Here is a 25,662-nt window from a genome sequence, read left to right as displayed (position 1 = left end):
CCCTTATTTTTAAACAGTGACCCCCTAGTTTTAGACTCTCCCATCAGAGGAAACATCCTCTCCACATTCACCCTGTCAAGATCCCTCAGGATCTTAAAGATTTCAATCAAGTCACCTCTTACTCTTCTAAACTCCAGTGGATACAAGCCTAGCCTGTCCAACCTTTTCTCATAAGACAACCCACCCATTCCTTGTATTAATCTAGTAAACCTTCTTTGAACTACTTCTAATGCATTTACATCCTTAAATAATGGGACCAATACTGTGTACAGTACTCCAGGTGTCGTCTCACCAGTGCCCTGTACAACTGAAGCATAACCTCCTTACTTTTGTTTATTGCAAGGGGAATTAAATACAATAACATTCTATTAGCTTCCCTAATTATCTGCTGTACTTGCGTACTAGCCTTTTGTGATTCATGCACCAGGACACCCAGATGCCTCTGAATCTCAGAGCTTTGCAATCTCTCACTATTTCGATGATATTCCTCTTTTATTCTTCCTGCCAAAATGGACAAATTTACATTTGCCCACAGTATACTTCATTTGCCAGATCATTGCCATGCACTTAACCTATCTATATCCCTTTTATAGTCTCCTGATGTCCTCTTCACAATTTACTTTCCTACCTACCTTTGTGTCATCAGTAAATTTAACAACCATACCTTTGGTCTCTTCACCCAAGTCGTTTATATAAATTGTTGAGGACCCAGCACTGATCTCTGTGGCACACCACTCGCTACATCCTGCCAACAAGAAAAAGACCCATTTATGCCAACTCTCTGTTAGCTAGCCAATCTTCTATAGATGCCAATATATTACCCCCTACACCGTGAGTTTTTATTTTCTGCAATAACCTTTGATGTGGCACCTTATCAAATGCCTTCTGGAAAGGAGCATTGAGCTGAAATCACAATGTGACATTAGGAACAAATCTATAAGTGCATCATAAGTAATTCCTTCATTAGCCATCTTAATTAAAAGCAGATAGAGGAAATTTAGATAAATGTATGACAGCTTTTTATTCCTAATATCGCACACGCTTTTAAGATTTTAGGCTGAATTTTCCTGTTCCTGTGGTGCTGGGCATGGAGGCAGGGAAGCCAGTAAAATAGAGGGAAGCCATCTTGGAACAGCTCCTCGATGCATTCCTGCCACTGGGGATGTTTCCCTGGGGTGACCTGGGAAGTGGATTGGCTGCCCATTGCATATGGCAGGGCAGGCAGTTTATATGCTTCAGGTCATAATTGGGGCAATTTTGTGGCTCAGCTGGCATTTTATCAATGGCGGAGCAGCCCCCTACCATATTTGAAGACAGCCACCTCCATGGAGGTGATCTCCCTGTGGTGGGCTGGGCGACCATTGGAGACCGAGCTCCATGTCCCAAAGAGACGAACGTTATCAGGAGATGATGCACCTGGGGCCAGAATGCTTCTGCCGGATGGGTTTCCCCTCTAATCTAGGGGGCCAGTTGGTTTGGCTCGTCTGAAATGCTCACTTAGATTTATGCCTCCAAGAGTGCCCCCATATTGAGTCTCCCTTGTGTTCTCCTGTGACTGGGCTGGCAGCATTGGGAGTCACCCACTGTCCTTAACAGGATGGCGAGCATGGAGGTGAATAATTAGGAGCTCCCCGCTGGGAAGATTTTTCGGCCGATCTCCTTCCCTGCAAAGTTGGGCTGGGATCTTCAACTTGTTTAACCCGTGGGAAAATTCTGCCCTTTCAGATAAAAATTATATGTGTGTTGTAGAAAAAATTGAAATCTATTCTATTGTCACTCCCGCATCAGTCCATCTTATTCATTTGCATCATCATTTTAACTCTTTGTGCACAATAACACTGCATTTGAGAAGGAAAGTTAAACAATTGAAAAGCTTTATTAGCTTTTGTGCTAGTAATTTTATAGTTTAAAATGATTTGGAATTAATCTTTTATTCATTATCACTCCAGAAAGATGATAGGTGTTAACTTATTATTTACGGAGGGGCTAATGCTTTAAAGTTGGAGTAAGTCAAGCAAAATCTAAAAATAGGAACAAAGCCAAAGCAGTTACAAAATTACTGGACAAAATGACAATCACTACTTTGAACCAGCACATTGGCAAACTGCTTTCGTATATCCAGAGGATGAGCCGGGTGCTACAAAATGCAAGTTTTCTTTTTCTTTCTTTGATGTCAGAACCACTTTGGTACTGGCTGCAAAGTGGAATGGGTATGTTTCTTTAAAGCAAGATCGATTATGCTTAATACTCGAGGAATAGCAATCTACGCACTCAGTAGTGAGGGGGCAACATTTTAGATCCAGCTGAGACTTTGTGATGATATTGCAGAGGCACACGCATGCGCCTCATTGCTGGCATTTCTCAAGTGATAAAAAATTGGTCATGAGCTGAAGGAGTAGATTTTGACATTTTACAAGCATGTAAAATGTGTAATGACAAATTAACAGACCATTTTCTATCTCACACGATTTTTATTTTTATTGAAGCCAATGGAATCTTGGCAAATTTCGCACAAAGAGAAAATCTACCCCAGTGTATCCATCTTAAAGTCATTTGCCAATGGAGCTCAAAATAAATGGTCTAAAAATAGTCGAAGTGTCTGAAGCTGCTCATTCTATTACTCACTAGTAGTTTGTGATTAATCCTTTCTAATGTCATGTGTGTTGTCAGTTATATATTTAGGAAACTTTTGAAGCTCCTAAGTAGGGTAAAAGGGTCTGGAGTGTAACTGGTAAAATAGGTTGTATTCCTAGGAAAGTAGAGCAAATACACAGCAGATCCAAATTGACCTTTTGGATATAGATGCTTTAACAGAGCTGAAAATTGAGCTTCTTGATATGATAATCCAAACCCCTGCTTTTACCCAACATCCCTGTAATTTTTCCCCCATCAAGTACTTATCCACTTCCTTCTTGAAAGCTACTATAGAACCATAGCAGACAGTGTATTCCAAATCCTAACCACTCATTGTGTAAAAATGTTATTCCTGCAGTCACTCCTTCTTCTCTTGCCAATCACCTTAAATCTGTAACCTCTAGTTATCACTTCTTCAACCATTGGAAACAGTTTTATCTTTTTTACTCCATCTAAACACTTCATAATGTTAAGAACTTCTATCAAATTTCTTCTTTGCTTTCTCTGCTCACAGGAGAACAACCCTACCTTTTCCAGATAAAAACAAAAAACTGCGGATGCTGGAAATCCAAAAAAAACCCACCTTTTCCAGTCTATCCACATAACTGTAATCTCACATCTCTGGAATCAGTGTAAACCTTTTTCTGTGCCATCTTTAAAGCCTATATCAGACAGATGATCCTAATATCTGCATCAGCTATTTTGGGCAGTTCAAGCAGCTGTTCACACCTCGTTAAAGTGTAATTCCTTTACAGTCTGGGTTATCTGCTGTGACAAATTCAGGCTGTGATTTACAATCGGGGTTGTTATGACCAAGCAGTTGGTAAAACTGAGTTAGTTTTCCAGGGTGAAACTTTAAACAACTGTCATAACCCATAAGGTTAAGTGTTATGTTTGAGATGCAACTCTAAATTCAGGAATCATACCACCAGTTCGCGAGAGGTTTTTATATTAAGCTAAATGAAACATTTTATTAATTTACACAAGTTAAAGATATAAACGTGGCTACAAATTACTACGATTATAACTTTTAACAAAGTCCCAAACTAAACTCCATTAAGGCAACAGCAACCCATAGCTTTAACCAGATACCAGGCAAAGCATTTTCACCTTAAAAATTCAAAATTAGGTTCTTTTCACCTTGTTCCTGTGGAAACAGGCTTACAGCTGTGTTTAATCTCAAATTGCCTCTGCTGTACACACACAACACTACTGAAGTTATACCTAGCATAGTCTATTGAATGTAAATTCACATTGTATCACCAGCCTCTTTGAACTCTGCCTTCTAACAATACAATCACTTTCATTGTACCAATTTTATTAGTACTATAAACATACTGCTTGGTCTTTGCTAGCTAGGTGATAGTTTTCATCCCAATTCTTGAATGCTCTATTCAAAAAATGCAAAGCCACTCTACCTCTCTGTTTACATCTCAAAACTAGTACACATCAAAGCACTCAGACTAGCTGGCTTTAATCCAATTAAGAAACACCCACAGACAAAACCGCTATTTTAAAAGATATTCCAAAAATATATACATTAATAGCTTTATGACAGGGTAAAATTTGGTTCTTCACACATTATGAAATTATCTGTTGCCGGAATCAGTTTTGGCAAAGACATTTTGAGTAAAAATCTCAATAGGGTCACTAAGTTGTGAAAGCCTGAACTTTAAGGAATGCTGATGACTGTCATGAAGATGGCTTGTATTTTTTTTTTGAAAAGCTGAAAGCTAGAGGATGATGTGCAATGATCATCAAAATGAAACAATGAAAAGCAACTAAAAGAGCAAAATGGTGTGAAAGTAGCTAAAAAGGCAGGATAAATTTATAGGAAAAATCCACATAAAATGCAGGATATATGAAAAGAAACAAAAAACTTGTCACTTCTCTCTCGACTTTTCCTCTCATACTACAACAACCAATGCTGGCAGAATTGACACTTAACATTAATCTGTTTTACCTAGGTGCAGATGCTGACTGGTTCACTGTGTGGTTCCCACATTCGCTGTTTCTGTTTCCAGTTTGCAGCATTTGCAAATTTTCAACTTTTTACCTGCACCCTTATTCAGGGAATGTGTCTTTTAAAAGTAAAGTAATTTTAAAAAGGATTACGTTTAATGTTATTTTTCTCTCTAATTTTGTGGTAATTTTTCAAAACATTGTGAAAAAGCAATGAGTGCTGATAGAATATTGAGGACACTAGATAACAAACAACAGTGTATTCATCTGGTTAGTCCTAGAAAGTGCATCTATTCATTTTAATTGGGTTTTAACGCACGCCATTGGGCCTACTTGTCTCCTCTAGTTCAGTGATGAAGTCATCAATTTAAAGCATAAATCAGTTCAAATCACCCAAATACTGAGCACAATACTGAATCAATTGTTTCCGATCTTATAATCGTTATGAAGTATTCAATTTATGAAATACATTTGAGTTGCAATATTATTCACACTTGAGTTGAAATGAATCTTAAACATTTCATTGTTTGTATTGTAATTTTTCATGTATGGGAACCTCATACAAAACTATCTCAAACTGGTGGTGAATGACTCAAGAATTCCTCTTTATCATGGCCAATAGGAATTTATAGCCAAGAGGCACTAGAAAAGAATATAAAAGATTTACAGGAGCAATATCAGAACCAAGAGGTTATGAGATTCAACAGGCTGGGATCTTTTCTGTAGCAAAAAGAAGGCTGAGGGGTGACCTAATAGAGGTATGAAGGAATTCGCTATGGTAGTTGTTGATATGTTTCCATTTGTGGAGGAGTCCACAGCCAGGGACCATAAAGTCACTAATAAACCCAATAAAAAATTTAATGAGGAACTTCTTTATCCAAAGAGAAGTTAAAATGTGGAAGGTACACCACATGGAGTGGCTGAGGCAAAAATCATTAATGCCTTTAAGGGGAATCTAGATAAGCACATAAAGGAGAAAGGAATAGAAAGGATATGCAGAGAAGGTTAGATGAAGTAGGATGGGAAAAGGCTGATGTGGAGCATTAACACAAGCAAAGTTGGATGGAATGGGCTGTTTTTGTGCTGTACATTGTATATAATACTGTGTAATGTTAACATAAATAAGGCAGATGACTAAGAATGTTAAATACTTTCTGTTTTGATAGTTGGAAAAGAAATTGTTCTAGTTATGGCTCATCTCAGCCAGTGGTGTAAATAGAACATATGACATAAACAGAAAATAGTTAATCGATTCCTGGTGGGAGACCCTTTGGTGAAATGTCCTCATTAATGAAATATGTGGTTTTAATCTTCCAGTTCGTTGTTCACCCCCTTGAAAACAAGCCCATTACATTAAATGTTGCGAATATTCACTTGTACTAGTTCCTACTAAAACACTCGGGTATCCATGTAGAACTTCCAGCTTCAGCACAAAACAGGCGATACATCAAATGGAAGTCAAAAGGAAAGTTGGATAAAGTATATATAACAGACAATCCAAGATTGCCACACAAAAGTTCCACTCAGTGATTCCACTGTCCATCATCTTAAATAAGTTATACCTCTGTAAAAAAAGCAGACAGATCACTGTTACACTAAAGGTATTATTTATTCACGCACCAATAGCGCAAACAGTATTCTGGTTCTTGTGTTTCTCAGTACTTGGGTTAGGCAGTGGACTAACTGCATGATACAGGTCAAAAGCAACTCTCATATTGTACTGGTATCACTATTCACGATTCCTGGGTTCTACAGCATCAACAGCAAAAAGTAAACTCGCCAGATTCGTAAATCCTAGCACCCAGGAAGGCTTGTATCATTGGTGCCACAGGTTGCGTATCCAGAACTGACAGCATAAGCATAGATGACCAAAGATGACTAGCTCTCCACCTTCCAATTCACTGACCATTCATTGACTCTACTCAAGAGAGATGACCCTGTCTGCAAGGCAAATGTAGGTATGACGCAGCAATCTGACATTGACTCAGACAATGGTTTATCAATAATCTACATCTGATAATTCAGTGTTGTTATGTGCATAAATAAAAATGGAAATATCAAATATTTGGATTGGGCAACTTAAACAACACAAAAATGGGAATTGTTTCCGCACAGAAGGAGGCCATTTGGCCTATTGTGTCTATGCCTTGTCTTCAAATGAGCAATGCACCCAGTGTCATTCCCCTGCCTTCTCCCTGTAATGCCACATATTATTTCAGATAATCCAATTCTGTCTTGAAGGCTTCAAATGGACCTGCCGCCACCACATTCACAGGCAGTGCATTCCAGATCTTAACCACTCACTGCATGAAAAAGTTTTTCTTCATGTCTCCATTGCTTCTTTTGTCAATTACCTTAAATCTTTGTCCTCCTGTTCTTGGTTCTTCCACCAGTGGGAACAATTTTTTCCTTACCTACTCTGTCCAGACCGCTCATGATTTTGAGTACCTCTATCAAATCTTCTCTCAAACTTGCCTTCACCAAGGAAAACAGTCTCAACTTCTCTAATCTATCTACATAACGGAAGTTCTTCACCCCGGGACCATTCTCATGAACCTTTCCTGCACACTCTCTAATGTCTTCACAGCTTTCCTAAAGTTGGTGCTCAAAACTGAATGCAATACGCTACTCCAGTTGAGGCTGAACCAGTGTTTTATACAAAACCTCTTTGCTCTTGTGCTCTACAGCCCCAGTAATAAAGCGTAAGATACTGTATACTTTATTAACCACTCTCTCAACCCTGTCCTGCCACCTTCAATGCCTATGCATATATACACCCACATCTCCCTGCTCCTGCACCCTTCATGCTTAAAATATTTATTTATCAGATAATTCATACTGAAGGACTTTTAATTCCGAAGCGCAGGCTGTCATGAACGACAAGGATAGTTTAATTTAGCCTTGGTTTCGCACTGAGATTGTGAAAAGTTGAAGCTGAAATTTGAAGTTTGAGAGCCCAGTCTAGTTTACAAAATGGGCATGTTATTCAGACATATTTGTATATAGAAACAAACCAGCAACTGTTCAACCAGTCAGCAGTGAAATTGGGAAACATTTTTTTTACACAGAGACCAGAGGAAATTTAGAATTCCTATCCCCAAAAGGCTGTGGATGGTGGGTCAATTGACATTTCAAGATTGAGATTTGCAGATTTATTTGAGCATGAGGGACATGAAGCAAAGGCATGTAAGTGGAGCTGATCGGGACAGATCAGGCATGTTTTAATTCAATGGCAGAACAGGCTCAAGGGCTGAATCGTCAATGTTCCTTCATGTCTTCAGTTCTTTCATTTCAGAATAAAAACAGAAAATGCTGGAAATACTCAGCAGGTTAGACAGCATCTGTGTAGTGAGAAACAGGTTAATGGCCTTAAATCAGAACTGCTTATGAAAGAAGGGACATTTTACCCATGAACTGTTCAAGCTTGTGATCCTTCACATCCCAGAAAGGAAGAGAAAAAGTTCTTGGCTAAAGCAACAGATAAGGCAAAGGATGAAGTGAAACTGCAGACTAGGAGTAGCTTTGTGAAAGAGTGAGTCTATGCTACTGAAGAGAGAGGAATGGAGTGTTCATGAGAGAGATACAGAGTGTTCATGTGATGGTTAATAGTGTTGAGTGTGGATCTTAGGAAGTAACGAGAAAAGCTGTTTGATGAACGTTGAATGTGGACCAAAAACACCAAGAGTGGAATTTCAGTTGTAGCCTATGTGGAATAAGTTGGGACCGGAGCTAGTTGCTAAGGAAGGAGATGTGGCTATGTAAGTCAGAGATACCTGATCAAACACAAGGAAAGAAATGGAAAGCACTGAAGGTGAACAAGGTAAAACAGACAAATGGAAATCCTGTCAGAGAGAAGAGCAGAACTTCTTCAAGGTGGGCATTTGTGGAAGAGAAGTGGCAATGAATTAAACACTAGAAGCAAAACAAATGTTGCAGATGCTAGAACTTCAATAGAAAATGCTGGAAATTTCAGCAGGTTAGGCAGCATCTGTGGAGAGAAACAGACTTAAGGTTTCAGGTTGATGATGGCATGCACTGTCACATGCATACTCCTAACCTCTCTCTTCAACAGCCCCAACTCAGTCTATCTCAAAGCTGTCCTGACCTACAGTTTAATTTTATCCTTCATATCTCAGCCGACATTTTAACAAAAAACATTTTTCTATCTTTCAGATGTGAAGGATCAAAAACTTCAACAACTCATGGGTAGCAATGTTCTCCAGATTATTATTAGTAGTTCTGATTAAAGATCATCGACCTGTAACATTAACTCTGTTTCTCTGTCCACAGATGCTGCCTGACCGGTTGAGTATTTCCAGCATTTTGTTTTTATTTCAGGTTTCCAGCATCCACATTATTTTGCTTTCATTCCAGATTCCTGGGTTCAGCCAGCACAGTCTGATGGAGATGGGGAAGTCTCCATTTTGTGAGGCTGATTGCATGGGTCCTACATGAAATGATTTTGAGAGAGTTTAAACCCAATTTCCTGGCCTATCACTGTTAATAGATGGGGTTAAATTGAGACATGAATCTCCAGGCATACGGTGATCTTAAGGATGGCCACCATTGAAATAGAAAACTTTGGATTGTTTGGATGGGGTAGGTAGTTCTTCTGAGGCTGATGTTAATCTGTATTTTTGAAGTAAAGAATAAGGAGCTTTACTCTGCCTCTGTATTCATTTCCCAATCCGCTGGTCTTTTTAAATCCTTCCCACCATGATTGCTTCATCACACTGCTGCTACATTGGTGCCTATTTTGATTATTCACTTCTTTTTCCAACTTTTCCAAGTCTGTTCAGGTCACTTTTTTTCAATGTTTCCATTATTTCCTGAGTCTACATGCCTATGTTTATCTTTGACATCACCAAGTTGGCCCAAGACCCACTGAAAGCATTAACTTTCAATGTCTGTACATAGTGTTTGAGGCCTGTTGCACCAGAATGACTCAAGGGGACACTTTAAACAAACAGATTTGAAACTTAGATCAACATTAAATTTAATCTTTGCCTCTGGTTTAGCACTCCGCCAGATTTCATCTATGGAGGTGAAATTTGATTGCTTTTATTCAGCTGGATTCCAGACCAAAACTTATACCAGAACATGAACAACCCCCAGAATATTAAGTACCCATGTCAGAAGATAGAAAACCACACCAAAATATGGAAAAACCACACCATAGTGTCAAGTACCCAGAGCAGAACATGGAAAACCCGCACTAGAACAAGAAGTAGCCATATCAGGCTATGGGGTACCTACACCAGCAAAGGCATTGCACAAATTAACTCTTTCTGGGTCTCAAAATGAATGTTTTATTTTTAAAGGAACATCAAAAAAGACAAGGAAACTAATTGGGATTTTTTTCAGTATCTTAGTTTGTTTAATTTGGACTGTGCTTTGTTTGATCAATAAAAACAATGATCAATGTTTTGTGAGTCTGTAGCTGGAATTAAAATAGCTGCTAGCATCTTGCTATGTTAACAGCTTGCCCATATCACACTATTGCTTAATTTGTCATTCTACTGTCTGAGATCTTACGTTAATTTGATATGTTAAAAGAGATCAAGACAACAACAGCAACAAAAAAAATCAGAAATTGAGTTTATTTTTGTGAAAAATGTACATAGGGATTATTGGGCTATGAACATAAACTATGAACTCCAGCAGCACCGCCGCACCCTTTTTCAAAGCTGCGCGTGCCCCCAGTTTCATTTTATTCTTCGTCTTATCCGATGCCTCAACAAGAAACTTTTTCTCTTTCTCTCAAGTGTTAAGGAACGCAAGCTCCAACAACTCATCGACACCAACACCCATCTAGGACCCTCCACCCCTGCCTGTTTCTCCGTCCCCACCCCATCTTCCAATCCCAGCCCCGGCCGTGTATTCACTATACCCCCTGACCTTACCCTCTCCAACACTGAATGTTCAGTGCTCAACAAAGGACTTGGTTTCATACCCTTACGCCCTCATCTCAATGAATTTCGGGCTCGCCACAATGCTGAACTCTTCTTCCGCTGTCTTCGTCTCCGGGCTCACTGCTTTGGGCAGGAGTCCTCTCCCTGTTCAATGGATCCTTTTACCCGCCTCCAATATTCTCCCTCCACCTGGACCCCTCCCTCTGGATTCTTACCTTCTCTTGATCTTTTCATTGAGAACTGTTGGCATGACATTAGACGTCTCAATTTCTCTGCTCCTCTCACCCATTCTAATCTGTCTCTCTCTGAACTTACTGCACTCCATTCTCTCAGGTCCAACCCCAACATTGTCATCAAACCCGCTGACAAGGGTGGTGCTGTTGCTGTCTGGCGCTCTGACCTCTACCTCGCGGAGGCTGAGCGTCAACTCGCAGACGCTTCCTCCTACCTCTCCCTGGACCATGACCCCACCACTGAACATCAAGCCATTGTTTCCAGGACTGTCACTGACCTCATCTCCTCTGGAGATCTTCCTCCCACAGCTTCCAACCTGATAGTCGCCCAACCTCGGATGGCCCGCTTCTACCTCCTACCCAAAATCCACAAACAGAACTGTCCTGGTAGACCGATCGTGTCAGCCTGCTCCTGCCCCATGGAACTCATTTCTCGTTATCTTGACTCCCTTCTCTCTCCCCTTGTCCAGTCCCTTCCCACCTATATCCGTGATTCCTCTGACACCTTACGTCACATCAACAATTTCCAGTTCCCTGGCCCCAACCGCTTCCTCTTCACTATGGACGTCCAATTCCTCTACACCTCCATCCCCCACCAGGATGGTCTGAGGGCCCTTAGCTTCGTCCTCGAACAGAGGCCTGAACAATCTCCATCCACCACTACTCTCCTCCGTCTGGCTGAACTTGTTCTCACACTGAACAATTTCTCCTTTAACTCCTCTCACTTCCTCCAAATAAAAGGTGTGGCTATGGGTACCCGCATGGGCCCCAGCTATGCCTGTCTCTTTATGGGGTATGTGGAACATTCCTTGTTCCAGTCCTACTCCGGCCCCCTCCCACAACTCTTTCTTCGGTACATCGATGATTACTTTGGTGCTGCTTCACGCTCTCGTCGGGACTTGGAAAAATGTATTAATTTTGTTTCCAATCTCTACCCCTCCATCATTTTCACATGGTCCATCTCTGACACTTCCCTTCCCTTCCTTGACCTCTCTGTCTCAATCTCTGGTGATAGACTGTCCACCAATATCCATTACAAGCCTACCGACTCCCACAGCTACCTCGACTACAGCTCATCACATCCCGCTTCCTGTAAAGACTCCATCCCATTCTCTCAGTTCTTTCACCTCTGTTCTGATGATGCTACCTTCAAAAACAGTTCCTATGACATGTCCTCCTTCCTTAACCGAGGTTTTCCACCCACAGTCGTTGACAGGGCCCTCAACCGTGTCCGGACCATCTCCCACGCATCTGCCCTCACGCCTTCTCCTGCCTCCCAGAAACATGATGGGGTCCCCCTTGTCCTCACTTATCACCCCACCAGCCTCCGCATTCAAAGGATCATCCTCCGGCATTTCCGCCAACTCCAGCATGATGCCACCACCAAACACATCTTCTCTTCAACCCCCCGGTGGCATTCCGTAGGGATTGTTCCCTCCGGGACACCCTGGACCAGTCCTCTATCACCCCCTACTCCTCAACCCCCACCTATGGCAACTCCCCATGCCCACGCAAAAGATGCTACACCTGCCCCTTCACTTCCTCTCTCCTCACCGTCCAAGGGCCCAAATACTCCTTTCAAGTGAAGCAGCATTTCACTTGCATTTCCCCCAACTTAGTCTACTGCATTCATTGCTCCCAACGCGGTCTCCTCTGCATTGGAGAGACCAAACGTAAACTGGGCGACCGCTTTGCAGAACACCTGCGGTCTGTCTGCAAGAATGACCCAAACCTCCTTGTCGCTTGCCATTTTAACACTCCACCCTGCTCTCTTTCCCTCATGTCTGTCCTTGGCTTGCTGCATTGTTCCAGTGAAACCCAACGAAAACTGGAGGAACAGCACCTCATCTTCCAACTAGGCACTTTACAGCCTTCCGGACTGAATATTGAATTCAACAACTTTAGATCTTAAACTCCCTCCTCCATCCCCACCCCCTTTCTGCTTCTTCCCCCTTCCTTTTATTTTTTCCAATAATTTATATAGATTTTTCTTTTCCCACCTCTTTCTATTATTTTTAAATCTTTTATGCCCTGCTAGTCTTTCTACCCCACCCCCACTAGAGCTATACCTTGAGTGCCCTACCATCCATTCTTAATTGGCACATTCGTTTAGATAATATCACCACCTTCAACACCTCTATGTTCTTTTGTTCTTTTGTCTGTGACATCTTTTGATTATCTGCTCCTATCACTGCTTGCTTGTCCCTACAACCACACCACCCCCAACTTCTCCTCCACCCCCCTTAAAGCAGCTTATGTTTCACCCCTCTCCTTATATTCGCTCAGTTCTGTGGAAGGGTCATAAGGACTTGAAACTTCGGCTCTTTTCTTCGCCGATGCTCTCAGACCTGCTGAGTTTTTCCAGGTAATTCTGTTTTTGTTTTGGATTTCCAGCATCCGCAGTTTTTTGTTTTTATAAATTGAAGGCTGTCTGCCTCCCAAGATAATAGGTAGTTCTGGGGCCAGAATCTTGTCATTCATATTGAAAATGAGTTTGTTTGCAGCTTGATATAGACACATTGCTCCATCCTGTATGTTGTTATGTTTAAGATGATGGTCTGACTAATTGGAAACTTTCTCAACATGCTAAATGGGGATTAGGTTTAAATCATATCTGTATTCAGTTCAGGATCTAGGTAATTTGAAGAAGCCAGGGAGGAAAATGAACAAAATAAAATGGCTGCTCTGTGGAAAAATGTCTGTAACTGTTGCACATCAATGAATTGCTTTGTGTTGCCGAGACTGTTACTAAGCAAAACCAGCAGCCCACAGAAATTTCCACAAACGGCAATGACAAAATGAGCAGTACAATTATTATATCATCAGTAGTAGTAAATGTACTGATGTCAATAGGCAGGGTATTTTACCATGCCTCTGGGAAAGCTACCTGCTTCAATTCAAATAGTGCAATGGGGTCTTGAAAATTCTCCTGAGCCAAATGCAGAACACCAGATGGATGCTTCTAGGTGTCTCATTTGAAGGATGGCAATTGTAGAAGGTTATTTATAATTGGGAAGAAGACTTGGGGGGAGATGTAGAGTAAAGGGTTAACAGGAGCACATGATGCAGATGAAATGATGATGTAATACTACATGGTTGAGTAACAGAGATCTGGACGGAGAAGAAGTTCCAACGTCGTGCAGCGTTCCCAGTATGTACATAGAAACTGTAAATAAAAAGCAATGGTTTGAACAAATTACAGTCTTGAGCAGCTTACTTTCAGAGAGTAGACAAACCCCAAGGAACCCCACCTAGACCCCAACCACATGACAAAATAGCATCTCCAAAAGTAGAATTTCAAGCTGAATCATACGCTTAATTCTTGGAGTGTTAATGTTTAAAAGACAAAACTCAGAGTCACATAGGGTGCCTGGTCTTTCTGAACCCCCTTATTCAGAATATGATTACTAACTTGACACAATATTGGACCTTGTTTCTTTAATGATCCGGAAGCTGGCCTTAAATACCCACTTGGCTCAGGTCCTTCAGCAGGTTTGTTAGTACATTCTCCAGGTCCATGATGGCCTTATCCTGGAAGTTTGCCATTGAGCAGTGGATAAATAAATCCGTTTGTAAGATCATGCCTTTCCCTTTGTGGTTTCGGTGATTAAGGCTGCCTTGTAAACACACTGGTCAGTCCTAGTGGTTGCAGCCACAACCTCAGTTTTGGTGGGGCAAGGCCTGGTCACTAAACTGAATAAAGCACTAACTATGCCCTTGATACTGTGGGCTGTGTGGTCTCAAAGCTGCCTGCTGACAAGGCAAAATTCATATGAACTTTTACTTAACTTCTAAAAGGCATTTTGCTTCTAAACATTTTATTGTATATGATTATTTCTAAGCAAAAGCAATAGTCGATAACACTCCTGCAAAGCCCCTTGGGATGTTTTGCTATTATAGGTGCTTTATGAAGCAAGTGGTTATAGTATTACAGACTCTGCCATGCCTTGTGAATGTGTTGATAGCTTGCATCATTTAAATCCCAAGACCTTTTTATTGCTTTGGAGCAATAAATTCCCCAAAGTTTGTTGTTTTATACAGAATTTAGAAATACAGCAATTTATTTAAGCTGAATGTGCCAATGTTCAATTCCGGTCACTTTTGTTTCTTTACTGCTGATGCTGTCACAACAGATGTTCATGCTTATCTACCTTGTGACCTACTACATCCATCTGGGAAACCAAAGAGAGCCTTAGTTCTCAATCAGAGAGACAAAACCTCAAAGTGCAGCAGATTATATGCTTAAGTGTCTGGCATGGCGCTTCAAGTGACGACAGTCTGACTCGAAGATAAGAGTGTCGCCATTGAGCCAGAGCCAACATCTTTTATAAGTATCTGACTGGGCCAATCACCCTCAAGTAGTGAGAGAGAAGAGAGGGAGAAATCAACTGATTGGTGCTACATTAGGAATATTATTACAGGGTGACATCAGTAATAGCTCGTCCGTGGTCCAGTGGGTCTTTCCACCTTCTTTGATAAGTGACATTGCAAGATGGTCAATGACTGCTACTGGTAGACAGAACATGAGAAAGGTAAAAGAAATTTGGGGTGGCTCAGCATATGACATTTAATAGGTACGTCGTCATAAATCACTGGGCATGGCCAAGGTACTGGAAGAGATGTCGATTAGAAGTGAAATGTTTCCTCACATAGAGGGGAGGGAATTGTTAAGTGAATTACGTTGTAGCTTTTCACCTCTCAATTGCAGAAGAGCAGAGACCTGAGAGCTAATAACCTGTCTGCTCTCCTGCCTGGGGACTGATTGACACATGGGAAGAAAATCCAAAGGAAAAAATAAGTATGTTGTTGGAAAGGAAAAAGAAAAAATTATATATGCAATTGTTGGGCAATAATTTATTTAGAAGGCAACAGCTACCTGTAATAAAAGCTGACAATTATTAGCTGGTGAAAGAGTTTGGTCACTTTTGACGATATACTATAATCCTTTTGAACGGCTACATGATAAGCTCTCAGTAATACCATTTGTGCTAAGACTCTAATTCATTTTCTGAATTCAGTAAATTTCTGCCTTTTTTTCTTTCAGGTTTGGCACCTTCAGTAACATCTGGAACTAAGGCCCAGTTTCCGCTGTCAAATTCACTGGATGAAAGTAAGTGGAATGCTGCCCTTGTAAGCAGTGCTGGGAACCAACTCTCCCTGTCCATATGCTCACCTGCCAATGCCAAGATCGGGCACTACACTTTAAAACTGTGTACAACACAAGGTCAATCTACGCCGTTTGATCTCGGAAAATTCATCTTGCTCTTCAATCCATGGTGCTCAGGTAAAATGCTTTTTAAATAGATTCCATTTTGAAATTAGAGCTGTGTGATAGTATAACTGTGCAGAAGACATGTGCAACCAATGTGGCCTTGCCCACATCCTGTTAATTTAAAAGTATCAAATTATAATGAGAACGAGTATCACAGTTAAACATTTTTTGTTTAAACCATTTTGAACAATTGCATGACTGATCATTAGTCCTCGGTATTTGGTTCCTCATATTTGAGAGTTTATTTGTGATATTTACTTAGGTAAATAATGGCAGCCTGGGGGAATAAAACATTTTTCTTCCTTCTTTATTATCCTGTGTTGGTACGAAATACATTGAAGACCAATAACGTCTTGCCCCAACATAGCCAGGATTTCCTGGTCGGTGAGCAGGGGGCGGGGCCCGCTCGTCTACATGTAAAATGACGTGGGAGGGCATTGGACATTGGGCGGAACTCCCGACGCAGAATCAGCTGTGCGCCCACCGACCTGTCAGTGGTCAGTTGAGGCCATTGACAAAATCATTAAAGTAATTAATGGACCTGCCCTTCCAACTTTGAGGTTGGCAGGTAGGCCGGGAGCCCTGGCGGGCATTAGAAAAAGCATGAAACCTCATCCATGGGCGGGATGTGTCACATGAGGGGACATGTTAGGGAAATTTTTTTCTTCTATTTTTCAGATTTTTTTTATTGCGGAGCTGACCTCCCTGAGGCAGCACTTAGCCTCAGGGTGATGAGTGCGCTCTTTCATGCGCATGCGTGAAAGAGCACACTCTTGATTTTGGGATTCCCCCCCTTGTCCGCACAGGGATCGCATAGCCCTTCCTTGCGGACGTCACACTGGGTTGGCCTTAATTGGCTTGCTCACATAAAATGGCGGCGTGCCCCCGATCGGAAGCATGCCTCCGCACGCCCGCTCCTGAACTCCTCCCTCCCCAACGGGGGGAAAATTCTGCCCATAGTCTTAAGTTGAACTTACTCTGCCTAAGTAACATAGCTCAAATGCAAATTCAGAACTGGGATCTCTACTATACATTCCTTCTCCCAAGACCAAACATCCTGCGAATCTCTCTAACTGAAGATTCTCAGTTTGTGCAGAATTATGAACAGTTTTGAGTTCAGGACTGGATTTAGGTAAGTTTGTTTCAGATTATTTTACCTAGTGACATCACAACCAATTTACATTTTACAACCCAATTTACATCCCATCAGTCTCTACTGGATTCAAATCAAATCCACTGAAAGAAAGGGCAGTGTGTAAAACCCCGAAATCCCTTACCTCAAAAGTATCCTCGAAGCTCATCAGTGTGAGGATATTTGATTAATATCAGTGGGTGTTGTTATTAAGTTAAGCTATTTCATTAATGTGGGCGGTTGTTATAAAGTTATTAGCTGTTGTTGTTACCTTGCCAACTGCTTGGCAATATTGTGCACAGCAAATCCTCTAGGTTGGTTTCCCCAAGGCATCCCTCACAGGATTGATTCACATGTACTATTTATAATAGATATTTGAGACATATTGAATTGGATTGACTGCCATGCAGTACTATTATCTACACACAGCTCAGAAAGGTGACTCATCCTGCAGCCTCAAATTACAGTAACTTTGGATGTTTGTGGGATAGCTAACCTCCTTGAGACTTCTTAAAATTTCAGACGATGCTGTCTTCCTAGACTTCGAGAATCAACGCAAAGAATATGTACTGAATGATCAGGGCTTGATCTATCAGGGTACGAAGAAGTTAATTTCACACATTGCTTGGAATTTTGGGCAGGTACTGAAGAATCTAAATAATTTTTTTTCCATTTCAGTGAAAAAAAAAATAACTGGCAATCAAAATGAATGGGTGCCCACACAAGGGCAATTGTAATAATTTAGCAATTCAGCTTTCATTGTGGACTTTTATCACCCTTATATATTCAGAGCAAGGTACTCTTAAGAAGTTTAAGAGGAGATTTGATAGAGGTGTTAAAGTAAGTACGTGGCAACTGTTCCCAGTGATGGAAGGGTCAATAACCAGAGGACACAGATTTAAGATAATTAGCAAAAGATTCAGAGGTCAGGTTGGGGGATTTTTTTAAATGATTTTTCATGAGTTATGATTTGGAATGCACTGCCCAAAAGAATGGTGGAAAAAGACTCAATAAGGAGAAAAAGGGAATTGGATGCATACTTGAAGGGGAGAATGCTTCAGCTATGGGGAAAAAGCAAGGGAGTGTAACAAATTGGATAGTTTAATGGCTCCTTCTTCGGTTCTGTGATTCCATGAGGCTTTATTTATTCTATGCTAATGTTTACTCGTGGTCCCTCATAAATCATATACACCTAGCTGTTACTCTTTGGTTTACCTAGACCTCTTCCCTACTCTTTAAAGTCTTGGGGAAGCCCTGTATTGTCAACCTTAATGGTGGCATATTTGTGTAATAAAGAATATGTATCTAAGTTGCTAAGAACAGATTTTTATTGGATAAGGGTATTTAAGGGATATGGAGCAATGACAACAAAATGGAATTGAGGTACAAATCAGCGAGCATCTAGTTGAACATCAGAACAGCCTCAAGAGGCTGAATGGCCTAAGAAATGTTTTGCCTGGATCGTGATTTGTGTAAACTCCACAAAAAGGTCAAGGGACCAATTTTCAGCTTCAGGTACAAGTTGATTCTAATTTGCTTTCCATTGTTTTAATATCTGCCAGCGTCTCAAGTGCAAGTAGCATTTCATTTTCCCAGTCTAAGCTTATTTGTTTAATTGTTCACAGAGGGAATAAGCTCAAATGGGCCTAAAGGGATAACAATAAACGAGGAGCATACCGAGGGGAAACAACACTTCAGAAAATCTTTGAGAGGTCATGAAAAGGCATGCCAATCTAAGAACAGTTGCTGCAGACAAGTGACGGAGCGGCCCAGTGCCTGACTTCCCTTTCTCAATGTTGCTGAAATGAAAGATGTGCAGCATGAAATGTTTATGATGTGGGTTGTCCCCAGTGCCACACTACAGCATCACTCCCATAGATCAGGTTCACAGCATGCCAGAAAGGGGGCGCAGCCAAATTGTCGGCCACAGCTGACATTTATATTCCTGGGTACATGCAATCTCCAGGATGCATGGTAGCTGCAGGTATCCTTGCAGCAGATTGCACAGCTTGGCCTGTGCCCATTAGCTACAAGGTGACGGAGAAGGCAGGCTTCACTGGTTATTCCCAGGTGGCAAGAATTTTTCTGTCAGCGAGCAGGGGCGGGGCTTGCTCGCCAACGCGTAGAATGATGTTGGGCAGAACTCCCAACATCATCCCGCGTCATTTGCACTTTCAGGTCGGCGGGGGTGCAGCTGAGTCAGCTGTGCGCCCACCGACCTGTCAACGGCCTATTGAGGCCATTCAAAAAGAAATTAAAGCAATTAGTGGACCTGTCCATCCAACCTTAAGGTTGACGGGCAGGTCGGGAGTGCTGGTGGTCACCTGAAAAAGCATGAAACCTCATCCATGGGCGGGATGAGGTTTCATGACTGAATTTAAAAATTAAGTTAACTTTTACTTAAAGTTATGCCCATGTCCCAACTCATGTGACATTGTCACATGAGGGGACATGGATGGTTGATGAAATTTTCGAAAGAATAACTTTCTCACTTTTTGGGAACTGATCTCTCTGAGGCACTTAGTCTCAGAGCGAAAGGAGCGCACTTACGCATTTGCCATTTCCACCCCCCCCCCCCCCCCCCCGTTACGCTGGACAGGTCTCAATTGGCCCGCCCACGAAAAATGGTGGTGCACACCCGATCGAGGCCGCTGATCGGAGGGCAGCCCACCCACACCTGCTACTGCACTTCCCCCCACAACGGGGGGAGAATATTGCCCCTGATACGTTTGATAGAGCCTGAAGAAATAGTTTAGTGGTATCTTGTAAAGACAGGCAACATTACTTCCTTCATGCAGTACCAGCAAAATATAACAAAAGAACGAACTTTACATAGCATCTCTCACAGCCTTGGCATGCCCAGAAGCACTTCACAATCAATAAGTGTTGGCACTGTTGAAATGTAAGGAACATACTGTGATCAAGTTACATCTAAAGAACCCTGCAGTATCAATGGTTAGTCAAGCATTCAATTCTCAAAAGTTCCCCAGAAAAAGTACCAGCCAGCCCAATGTCTACCAAAGTGAAACAAAGACAAAAATAGCTGGAAAAGCTCAGCAGGTCTGACAGCATCTGTGGAAAGGAAGACAGAGTTAACGCTTTGAGTCCATATGACTCTTCAGAACCAAAGTGAGCTGTGTTACTTCTCCCTGCGAATACATGGGTTTTGGATGTGGGCAGGGAAGCCATGAAGTATCTCTCAGATAGCTTGATCTGGCATCCCTCTGCAGATCCTACTCGTCCTCTAAACATGTCATCTTCAATGTCCTTATTGGCAAACCCTATAGTCCCAATAAAGGCAGAAGGACAATAACAAAAATAAAGATAACTTGGACAAAAGCTTTTGCAAGAAAAGCCCAAAGACCAGGTGCTTTCTGCCCCATCAATATGATAGACCAAAATTTCAGGCATGGAAATCTGTCTAAATTGGGTGTGCATCTAACAGATGTTAAACGGAAGCAAATTTCACTGCTTAAAACAGATGGATACTTTACACTTTATTATTGATTCTTGCTTTCAGTTTGAAGATGGTATTGTGGATATTTGTCTGAAACTGTTGGATAACAGCTCGAATTGCCTGAAAAATCAGGAAGAGGATTGTTCTCAAAGGCATGATCCTGTTTATATCAGCAGGATTGTGGCAGCTATGGTAAGCGCTGAAATCTAATGCCTTCTACTTCTATTATTTAATTATCTCCACAGGGAGGAAATTAACTGTTCTCTATATATTTGTTTACTGTTATAGTAGCAAATGACCATTGGATGGACTTGACTGTTTTTCCAGTCATCCTAATTTGTCAACATATTCAAATCTTCATTACTGTAATGCCGTTTATGTAAAAGACAGTAATGAAAGGATAGAATTTGTGGATTTGCTCTGAATGTTACAGCTATAAGAAGGAGACAGCTGCACATTATCTAAGTACTATGACTGATGGTATTATAAGTGACCTAGTAAACAAGTATTAATTACTGATACCCAAATGGAGCCTAGATGAAACTTCTCCAAAGCTTCATGATAACTGAGTGGTCTATGGGTGTGCTAATGCCAATCCTTAAAAGGTGCGGACTTGGGTTCGTGTACCTGGGTGCCTATAGGCTGAATTCACAAATCCAGATGGTATGTAATAAACGCGTGTGTGTGTCTCTATAGAATATAAGGAAAGAACATCAGCTTAGACCACTGGCATTCATGCCAGTTTGACCGGGACAGTTAGGGTCTGGAAATAATTTACATTCCAGCCTACTGGAGGTAGCTGAGAACACTAAAATGATCAAAGGAAGTCCAGAAACTATTCCACCTTTCAGATTATTTTAATGATAATGGTAATCAATAAATTAATGTAGTTACCTGCCCACAGAGTGCAGAGTGATTGGGTTTGCAGGTTTGGTCGATGCATAAAATTTGAAATAACTCATTCTGCAAGTGGCAGAATGTTAAACACCTCTTTAATGTCTAAGCTGTCATCCAATATCTCTTACAAAAATCTAAAATAAATACACTGATTATCAATTGTTATTTTATCCTTGTTGTGGCTGTCATTTATGATCAAAAGCCTGCTTGTTTATTTTGCTTTAGAATAAGGCAAAACTGTGAAGCCAGTTGATTGATTGTCAGTAAGAACTTCCAAGATGTACATATAATCAGCATTTTGACCACAGCAATAATTGCTGCAGAATTCTGCTTTGCCTCCTGCCAATTCAGTACATGTGTAGCCAAATAATACTGTAATACTTTGTAATATTATGTTATATTTAATCTCTTTCCCTTATTACCTGATTTCATATATATCGTTTTTGTTTGTTCCAACATCGGTTTCAATGTTAGCTCTCGCTGTTCTGCTATGAGGACGGAGATAATTTCCCGATATTTAGTTAGAATTTACTAAAGTTCTGTGAGGTAATTAATATCAATTTTATGGCATTTAAACTTAATATCACCTAACAGAATTAGGTCTGGGACAAAAAGTAGTTCCTATTTTCACAATATTCCTATATTGTATGCTCTACAAGGTCCATGTAAACACGATTTGGTAGTAAAATTTAGCAACGATAACGACAATACCTGTAACTAAAATCCAAACTTGGTTTGTCATCCCACACAGGTAGCTTTATAAGTGAAGTCTTGCATTTATCTTTCTGCTATGTTCAGGGCAGCTTGATGCAGGCCACCATTTTGTACAGCTGGCAGTTATCCTTACAGCACTGATTGTTATCCATTGGTGGCAAGCTTGTATTTACAGTTTTCATCTGCTCTATTCTTTGGTCCAGTTTATAAAATGGATGAAGGTTGTTCCTGAAAAATGTAAATATTAAAAAAATTTAAGCTAAAATAACCCATTCCAACCACTTTGTTAATACTCAAGTATGATATATAGAGGAAAGTGATAAGGAATGAAGGAAAATAAGATAAAAGGCTTGGGGCCACATTCACAACCTTAATGCTTGGTGTTAAGCACTGCCTGGATGTAACACAGAGTAAAATCTAGCAGGGTGCAATCCATGCCCCTTTATAGAAAGCATCAGATTTTCCTTTCGTTAAATTACATGCTGGTACTTAATGGGCTTTGAGAGCAAATCTCCACAACACCACAAAAACACACTTCATAAAGTTTCTAACTAATGATATTTCGTAGGGATTCCTGTCAAAAGTCATTTGCCTCCAAATACCTCAGGGAATTTTAAAAAATGCATTACGTTAGGATGGAGCCTTTGACTTTTCTATGACAATATCTGGAAACGAAGTTTGAAAGAAATTTAGAAACATTTATTTTCTTAAAGAGTAGAGTGGGTAATGTAAAATTGAATCAGATTCACAAGCAAGGCAGCTCCAAGAGTTATTTTTCTTTATATCCATCAAAAAATAATTACAACAAGCATAATTGGTTCTGGAGAGGCCTTGAGGGACTGAAGAATTGAATAATAAATATTTGCCACATCTTCTGAAATGACATAGCTTTGGAAAGGCTACATCAGAATCATACTGAACAAGTCCTGCTTAAGCAATGTCTACAAATCACTGTTATACTTGCTACAATGCAAGAGTTAAAAAATTCATTTGTGTTAATATGAATTAGACATGCAAAATGAATAACAATTTATTAATTAATTTACAAATGTTATCAGACTCCAAATAATATGGGAAAGGGAAAAATATTTGACATGTGCAGAGACGGGGAGCAGAATGTAATGTTTACTGGAGGCAAGGTTGGAGGGTGCATTTGACCATACCTCGCCACCTCCCCACCTCTGTTCGATTGAATCCAGGGTGAAAAGGCTCATGGATGGCCTTCAGCACTGACAGTAATTAAAGCCCTTTAGTGGGCAATTAATGTCTCATTAAGGGCCTCATCCCGCTGCTGCTGTTATTCAACCAGTGGCAAATAGGGGACTCACCATATTGAGAGATCGAAAAGCAAACATGTTTGCTTGGAGCCTCACAGGGGGCTTTTTCTTGTTCAAAGGCACTCAGTGCCTGATTGAGGGACCCAGCCTTGGGAAGGTGGCCCATTAAGACCTGCTGATCTTCCAAGCCCACATTCCCCTCATCTATCTGGCAACCTCATCCATGTGACCCCCCCCACCCAAACCAAAATGGTTATTCTCAAAGGAACTTTTACTCAAGACATAATGACCATTTCAACTTAGAAAGATAACAGAAAATGTTGGAAATACTCAGCAGGTCAGCCAGCATCTGTGGAGAGAAACAGAGTTGATGATTCAAGCTGATGACTCTTCATCATCAGGGAAAAAAAAGAGCTATTCTATTTTGTTTAATTCTATTGCAGTCGGTCAGAGCTATAATACATCATTGCAATTGTGTTTTATGTCAAGCTCTTTGGCTACCTCATACAGCTCTCTCTTCCACGCTATTTTATGGGATGATGATGGTGTAGTGGTAATGTCACTCACTGGACTAGTAACCAGTCGCTAAGGTTAATTCTATGGTGACATGTGTTCAACTCCCACCATGGCAGCTGGTGGAATTTAAATTCAATTAATAAATCTGAAATATTAGTTTCACTAATGAAGCCATGAAACTATCATTGATTGTTATAAAAATCCCATCTAGTTCACTAATTCCTTTTAGGGAAGGAAATCTGCCATCCTTATGTGATCTGGCCTACATCTAACTCCAGGCCTACAGCAATGTGGTTGATTCTTAACCGCCCTCTGAAATGGCCAGCAAACCACTCAGTTCAAGGGCATTTAGGGATGGGTAACCAATACTGGTATTGCCAGTGATGCCCACATCCTGTGAAAGAATAAAGGACAAAAAGTCATTAAAGCTGCATCTTGCATAAGTAACTCATTGTTCTAAAACCAGAAAAAGCTGGAAAAACTGAGCAGAGAAATGGAGATGTGAAGAAGAGTCGTGTGGACTCAAAACGTTAACCCTGTTTCTCTCTCCACAGATGCTGTCAGACCTGCTGAGCATTTGCAGCATTTTCTCTTTTTACTTCACAGGGAGAATTTTTTCCCGGTGGTGGGGGGTTTGGACGGGACCACCCACGATCGGCTGTGCACCGCCATTTTACCTGGGCAGGCCAATTAAGGCCCACCCAGCTTGATGTGCATCGGAAGCGCTGAGTGCTCCCTGTGCAGGCGGGGTGAGTAGGCTGAGTCGGGGCCTGCGCTCTTTCACACACGCATGCAAAAGAGTGCAGAAATCTCCCTGAGGCACAGAGCTGCCTTGGAGATTAGTTTGATTTTTGAAAATTTTCATTAAAAAAAAACTTAAGACATATCCCCTCATGCACCAGTGTCACATGAGCTGGGACATGTCAATGAATTTTATTAAAAATTTTTATTAAACTTTAAAAGTCTTCATGAAACCTCATACCACCAGTGCATGAGGTTTCATGACAAACGCGAAGGCTGCCTGGGCTCCTCGCCTGCCCACCAACCTTAAGGTTGGATGGGCAGCTCAGTTAATTAGTTTAATTGCTGTTTAAATGGCCTTAATAGGCCTTTTGACAGCTCAGCAGGCGCACAGCCAACTCCGGTGCATACCTGCCGAACTCAAGATCTGAATGATGCGTGGTGATGTCGGGACACACGCCCGACGTCACCGTGCGACATTTTACACATCTTAGAGCAGGTCCCGCCCCCGCTCGCCGACCCAAAGATTCTGGCCCATATTTCCAGCATCTGCAATATTTTGCTTTTAACTCATTGTCCTGTATCTCTGTGTAATACTTTACCATTTATTTCTCCTTTACAGGTGAATTGCAATGATGATAAGGGGATACTGCAGGGTAACTGGGGCCCTGATTATTCATGTGGAGTACCTCCAACTATGTGGAACGGAAGCATTACTATCCTTCGTCGATGGAACAAATTGGGCTGTCAGCCTGTTCGCTTTGGCCAGTGTTGGGTCTTTGCAGCAGTGGCCTGCACAGGTATGAAGTAGACTGGGCAATGGGGCTTGTTAAAGATACGGTATAAGATGCCAACATCAACATCTAACTGGCATGGGACTGTGTGGCAATTGTTGAAAAAAACAATTGTGGTTCC

At 41.1% G+C, this 25,662-nt stretch overlaps 1 protein-coding gene across 2 annotated transcripts in view; it reads left to right on the top strand.

The window, feature by feature from the left end:
* LOC121287286 (protein-glutamine gamma-glutamyltransferase 2-like) overlaps positions 1 to 25,662 on the top strand; it is a 72,150-nt gene that overhangs the window by 5,026 nt on the left and 41,462 nt on the right. For both annotated transcript variants that reach the window (XM_041205021.1, XM_041205020.1), the window contains exons 3-6: positions 15,786 to 16,025; positions 17,668 to 17,786; positions 20,666 to 20,794; positions 25,370 to 25,547. In XM_041205021.1, coding sequence (XP_041060955.1) covers positions 15,786 to 16,025; positions 17,668 to 17,786; positions 20,666 to 20,794; positions 25,370 to 25,547 — 666 coding nt within the window. The remainder of the gene's footprint in view (positions 1 to 15,785; positions 16,026 to 17,667; positions 17,787 to 20,665; positions 20,795 to 25,369; positions 25,548 to 25,662) is intronic.

The sequence above is a fragment of the Carcharodon carcharias genome, chromosome 14 (genome assembly GCF_017639515.1).
Source record: "Carcharodon carcharias isolate sCarCar2 chromosome 14, sCarCar2.pri, whole genome shotgun sequence".
NCBI classification, from domain to species: domain Eukaryota; kingdom Metazoa; phylum Chordata; class Chondrichthyes; order Lamniformes; family Lamnidae; genus Carcharodon; species Carcharodon carcharias.
Note: the sequence above shows the minus strand (reverse complement) of the source record. Positions and strands in the feature narration are given on the sequence as shown.